The sequence below is a fragment of the Aotus nancymaae genome, unplaced genomic scaffold (genome assembly GCF_030222135.1).
Source record: "Aotus nancymaae isolate 86718 unplaced genomic scaffold, 86718_ANA_hifiasm-v0.15.2.pri h1tg000036l, whole genome shotgun sequence".
Taxonomy (NCBI): domain Eukaryota; kingdom Metazoa; phylum Chordata; class Mammalia; order Primates; family Aotidae; genus Aotus; species Aotus nancymaae.
In genome coordinates this window covers 5,920,953-5,926,952 of record NW_026988450.1, presented here as the reverse complement: position 1 = coordinate 5,926,952, position 6,000 = coordinate 5,920,953, and the positions used below count along the sequence as shown (strand labels likewise).

Below are 6,000 nucleotides of genomic sequence, written 5' to 3'. Positions count from 1 at the left end.
ATTAACTTACCTGGGAAATCTGAAGCTTGGCTGCCATAAGAATTCAGGACACTGGTATGGAGTGTAAGTGAAAATCTGTATAATTGATGATAGATGTGCTTTGGCAATACCAAAGCAATTAGAGCACTTTGTGAAGGGGTCATGACATCACTATTTAGTGCTACCGTTAGGCCCAACTAGGCCAGCTTCTTGCAAATGCCTATTGTTCCCAAGGGGACTGCATGAAAGAATGGAAAACCATTCTTCCTTGAAACTAGTAATTTATTCAGTGAGCTATACAAACTTCTCAAAGTCCTTGTGTAACTGAAGGTAGGCTGGTAGCATAATCCTCACTTGGGGGTGGTAAGTTTTCATGACAAATATTTCAGAATAGGATTTTCTTTGACTAGAACTCTTCTATTTCTGTGGGCAAATATAAGTTCAATTTATATTTGGAAAGAAAAGATTGGAAATGTTGAGGTTTACAGCAGTCCATATATTTCAGACTGAAGAAATTCCCTTGAGGAAATAGATTATTACTATTATTTTCTCCTGTCCATATAGATTTATCTAATTTCCCTTATGTCATTTCTCAATAACAAATCTGAAGCTTGCTTTTAAAGAAATTACAAAGTAGCTCAAGGCTACCTTGCCTATGCTATAATGCAACAGGCCCTAACCCTTTGGTACCAGGGACCAATTTCCCAGAAGACAATTTTTCCACAGACAGGGTAGGGGGTGATGGGGCTGATTTCAGGATGAAACTGTTCCACCTCAGATCATCAGGCATTAGATTCTCATAAAGAGTGTGCAACCTGGCTCCCCTGCATGTGCAGTTCACGACAGGGTTCATGCTCCCATGAGAATCTAATGCCCCTGCTGATCTGACAGGAGGCAGGAGGTAGAGCTCAGGTGTTAATGCACGCTTGTCCACTGCTCACCTCCTGTTGTGCAGCCTGGTTCCTAACAGGCCATGGACCCCACCCCAAGGTTTGGGGATCCCTGATAAGATACATTATTGGGCAGTTAACTTCACTGCTATGGTTTTGATGTTTGTGTCTCCTCAAAATTCCTGTGTTGAAATCCTAACTCCCAAGGTGATGGTATTAGAAGGTGGGACCTTTGGGAGACGATCAGGTCATGAGGGTGGAGCTCTCATAATGAAATTAACGTCCTTATGAAAGAGACCCCAGAGAGCTCTCTCACTTTCTCTCCACCATGTGAAGCTACAATGAGAAGTCAGCCGTCTGCAACCTGGGAGAATCCTCCACCAGAACCTGAGCATGCTAGCATGCCAGTTCTGGACTTCCAGCCTCCAGAACTGTGAGAAAATGAATTTCTGTTGTTAATAAGCCACCCAGTCTATGGTACTTGGTTACAGGAGCCTGAATGGACCAAGAAAAGTCTCCAATAGAAGTGTTAAAGAAATAATGTTAAGAGAGATAATACCAGGAGTACCTGCCTCTCCTTTCTCCCTATGCCAGACAAATTGGTAATGCTGTGATGCTCAGAGAACGCCAGCCCAGGTGACCTGTGAAGCAGCCCCCTATCTGCTCACTGCACAGTGCCTGGTTTTGTTCCATATCTTTGTGCCTCCCGGAAAATGGGGGAAGCGGGGAGCCTTCCAAAAGCTCATGAGACTTGCTGTATTGCCAGTCTGTGGCTGAGGTGACACAGAAAGGAAATGCAAAGATCAGGTCTCCTTGCCAGCTTTGCTTAGTTACACAGAAAACACGCTCTGTTTCAGCTTGTAGGAGTTTATTAGTACATGATGAGTGTCTGTTTCTCCTTTATCAAAGTGTTCCCCCTTAGATTTGCTTTCCAAACAACACTCAGACTTTCACTTCTGGCTAAGATAGAATGAGTGACCTAGTACGATCTTCGACGCTGTTATTATATATCTTTATTCGTAATCAATGCATGATTTTGATTATTCTGACTTTAATTTTACTGAAAATTAACATTTTTAGTAAAAATGTGGTTATAGTTATAAATCCCTTTCAATTTTTTTTTCTTTTTTTGAGACAGTCTCACTCTGTTGCCCAGACTTGGAGTGCAGTGGTGCGATCTCAGCTTACTGCAACCTCTAACTCCCGGGTTCGATTCTTCTGCCTCAGCCGCCGGAGTAGCTGAGACTACAGGCACACACCACCATACACGGCTAATTTTTGTATTTTTAGTAGAGATGGAATTTCACTATGTTGGCCAGGCTGGTCTTGAACTCCTGACCTCGTGATCTGCCCGCCTTGGATTCCCAAAGTGCTGGGATGAGGTGTGAGCCACCAGCCCCGGTCCTTTTCAGTGCTTTTTAAGGAAAGCATACTGTCATATATACCTCACCTTCAGGGCAGTACATTCTGATTTTAAGGCAAAGACAGTTGCTGAGGCCTGGATTACGGGAAAATTTGGGCTCCAGATGGGACTGTCGGATAAAATATAGGACGTCCAGTAAATGTGAGTTTTAGATAAACAATGAATAACTTTTTAGTATAAAAGTAAATACTGCAATGGGATTTATTATTTGCTAAATATGCAACCCTAGGTCAAAAGAACTTTTCTGACCCACTTCTCAGCCTTAGTTTTCTATTTGAAATCGGAATAAGAAGGCCTGCTTCATGGAGTTGTTAAATTCAAACGAAAATTAATTTGAAAGCGCTAAATCAAATTTTTTTCTTTATTTTAAAGTTTTTTTTACCCACGGATACCCACCCTAAATACCTATGGTGAGAGACCCATGATCCAATAGGCAGGAATACCTGTGACCAGCAGGAAGCTACAGAATAAATCAAACTTTTCAAAAGAATGACGGTTAAAATAAGAGAGTTTTGGCCTCGCTAGCTGCTTCTGGGTGGGGGGGTCTTCGGCCTCCCCTAGGCGAGGCGCTGGGTCTGGGGGCTGGGGGGGTCCTCGCGTGCCTGCCGCGCTCGCCGCCTCCCACCTGCCCTAGCTGGCTGAGGCCCGAGCCTTGCGTTGCTCCCGGGCCCAAGTTATGGACTCTGGGGCTCCAGCTGCCCGCACGGAACAAGGCCCGTCACAGCGCCCGCCCCTCCTCCGGCTGTTTTGGATTCTCCCGGCTTCCGGCTTCCGCCTTCCGCAGCGGTCACGTGCCTCCGATCACGTGACCGACTCCTCTGTCATCCTACTGCGGTCGCGCTGTTTTCCTTCTACCTGTGCTGCCCTCAACGACTCCTTGGTGCGGGACCCGCTTCACTTTTCCCTCCCGGAGTCTCTCACCGCTGCTTAGACCTCCGGAACTGACAGGAGACGCCGACTTGGCTCCGACTAGGCGCCCCAGCCCGGCTGTGGCCCCGGCGCCCCGGACCGCCGCACCCTCCCTGCCAGCCTTGGGCGCATTGTGGGGTCCCGAGGGTTCGCAAGGTACAGCCACCCTCGGGTTTTTTGTCTCAGGCTCCAGACCCGGTCAGGCGCCCCTGCAGTTTCTCCAGCTTGCTTGCTGCGTGCTGGTGTCTCCCCGCTCGGGCCCCTCCTGCTCTCCTTCGGCCCCCGGTTGTTAGATTGCTTTTCTTCCAGGCCTCAACCAGGTTTACGAAATTCTGGAGGCTTTCTCGCAGGGGGAAGAAACTTGAGGGAGGGTAGGAGAGTGGAGGGAGAGGGGTAAACTTCCCAGGACTGGGCCGTGGCCCTGGCGTGCTGGGGGTGCGAGTTGTTCAGGGACCTGGGTAACTGTCCAGAGACACCTTGAACTCCCCCCGGACTGGCTGCTGGGGCTGAGCCTCCTTGGCTGCAGAGTTCCAGCCGGGCCCGGTTGAAGCCCGTTTTTTCCTTGTCTCGGTTTTTCTGCGCGGCCTCGTTTGTTTAGACAGCAAATCTTCAGATACAGAGATTAAGTTCCAAATTGACTAAGATCACTGGGAACCCGGAGTAGAATTTTTGGTAGGATTTTAGCTTCTTTGTGGCCATGGCCATAAATTTATATTTTGCAGATGGCAACCTGTATTTTGTGTTGTGATAAAATCAGTCGTTTGTATCTGGAAGTTTAGGAGTGAGAATTACCGTAGAATTTCATTATTGTATGTTCTTGTTGTCCGACCAGACCGCCATTGTTGGCTTACCTAAATTGTAATAGGTACTTGTTCTAAAAATTTCTTTCCGAATTGATTTTGCAAATACTATGAATTTTGTTTGCAAAGGAAAGCACTGTCTTCTAAGAAATTATGTTCCCACTTTGTATATTTTGAGTAATTTTAGGAAGGACTTAACAATTTTTAATGTGCCACTTCAAAATGATGCTTAGTAAATGTTTAAAAGGTAGCTAGCCTTATCTGTACTATACATATTGTTTATGAGAAGAGAAAAGTTAACCACAGTTGTATAAATTTACAGTGTTTTCCCATATTTATACCTATTCTATTTAATCATGATTTCTGATTTCAGTATATTAAGTGATTGCTTTAAAAATCTTATGGCAGTGTTAGCGCCAGTAATGAAAAAATGTTGTCTAGAAAAGCAAAAGCCTGAAGAACTCTTTTATGGAGCAGTGGACAAAATTAGAAATATAATGTTACTTTCAGACTTAGGACATTTAATATTTGAGTTGAATGCCTGGGGAGATTAATGTGATCATGATATTAGTAGTTGTAAAAGAAACACCTAGTATTGTTTTTTTTTTTTTTTTTTTTTTTTTTAACCTCTCATCTAAATTGAAGATCTGTTAAAAGACATTCAAGGTTACAGTTTAGATGACCAAAATGGATATCCGAGGTGCCGTGGATGCTGCTGTCCCAACCAACATTATTGCTGCCAAGGCTGCAGAAGTTCGTGCAAACAAAGTGAACTGGCAGTCTTATCTTCAGTAAGTACCGATTTGCTGTGAATCATGGACAGTCATATGCTTTTGCCTCAGACTTTTTCATGGTCATGCTTCTATGAGAGAAATACTGGGAAAATATTGATAAATGTGGAAAAAACACTTCCTCCTCAGAATAATTAGCTGTCTTAGGGAGTTAAGTGTAGTGAGGTGGAAACAGCTTGGTGCTCTAGTGAGAAAACAGAGCTGCTCGTAGTACTTTTGACCTTCCCTGGCTGGCTGGAAGTACTTTTTGAATGAGCAGGAAACATAGGAGGAATGTTTTTGGGCTCCGGAGGGAGGAGGGGATGAGGGGAAAAACCTGCTAGACTGGTCTAATGTGCCCTGGCAATCAGCATGGGGGCAGATGGCCTTTCTAAAGTAGTGCTTACAACGAATAAGAAGCATAGATGTTTGAGTTGAGGGGCTTGGGTTTGAGTTTTGGTTCTTGCTATTAGTTTGGTGATCTTAAGCAAATCATTTAACTTCTCTGAGGTTCAATAAAGTAAAATGTGAAATGGGGAGACATACCCCACAGGCTTGTTGCTGAAATAATGTATTTTAAAGTATTCGCACAGTAGAATACAAGCATTAGTATGTTGAATACAATAAATTTTAGTTCTCCCTTCTTCCTTGTGTGTATTCATATTTAATGTGCTGGTGTTTTAGTATTCTATATTTGTCTGTAAAGTGAGCATTCGTGTATTCTTGACCATATTTTATTGACTTCATATTTATTTTGGTATATTTATAACTGAGTAATTAAAGAATTCAGTTGATTTGCATATGCATTTTGAAAAACAAATTGAGGAATCTGTAGTTTTATATTAGTGTTAATTTTATATTAGTATTAATAGTTTGTGGTGTTGTAGGAGGAATATATAGTATACAAAAACAGTCCTTTCATTTCTGTTAATTTAATCACTCATCAAACATTTATCGATTGCTTACCAAGTTTGAGGCATTTTTCCAGGCTTTGAGGCTACAAAAATTCCATATAGAGTACTATCCCTAAAGCAACTCATACTCTAGTAGGGAAGTCACATGTATTAATAGATTGTTTTAATTCAGTATGCTAACTGTGACAATTAGAATTAGAAGGATGCACATGGTGTGGCAGGTGCACATAAAAAAGACAACTAATTCTACCCTCCGGAAGTTTTCCTGAAGGGGCTGGTCCCTGAACTGAGTGTTCGAGAATGAGGGGTATTTAG

At 43.3% G+C, this 6,000-nt stretch overlaps 1 protein-coding gene across 2 annotated transcripts in view; it reads left to right on the top strand.

The window, feature by feature from the left end:
• The first annotated feature begins 3,092 nt into the window (after positions 1-3,092).
• ATP6V1H (ATPase H+ transporting V1 subunit H) overlaps positions 3,093-6,000 on the top strand; it is a 99,578-nt gene continuing 96,670 nt past the window's right edge. For both annotated transcript variants that reach the window (XM_064384182.1, XM_064384181.1), the window contains exons 1-2: positions 3,093-3,357; positions 4,647-4,792. In XM_064384182.1, coding sequence (XP_064240252.1) covers positions 4,680-4,792 — 113 coding nt within the window. In that variant the 5' untranslated portion in view covers positions 3,093-3,357; positions 4,647-4,679. The remainder of the gene's footprint in view (positions 3,358-4,646; positions 4,793-6,000) is intronic.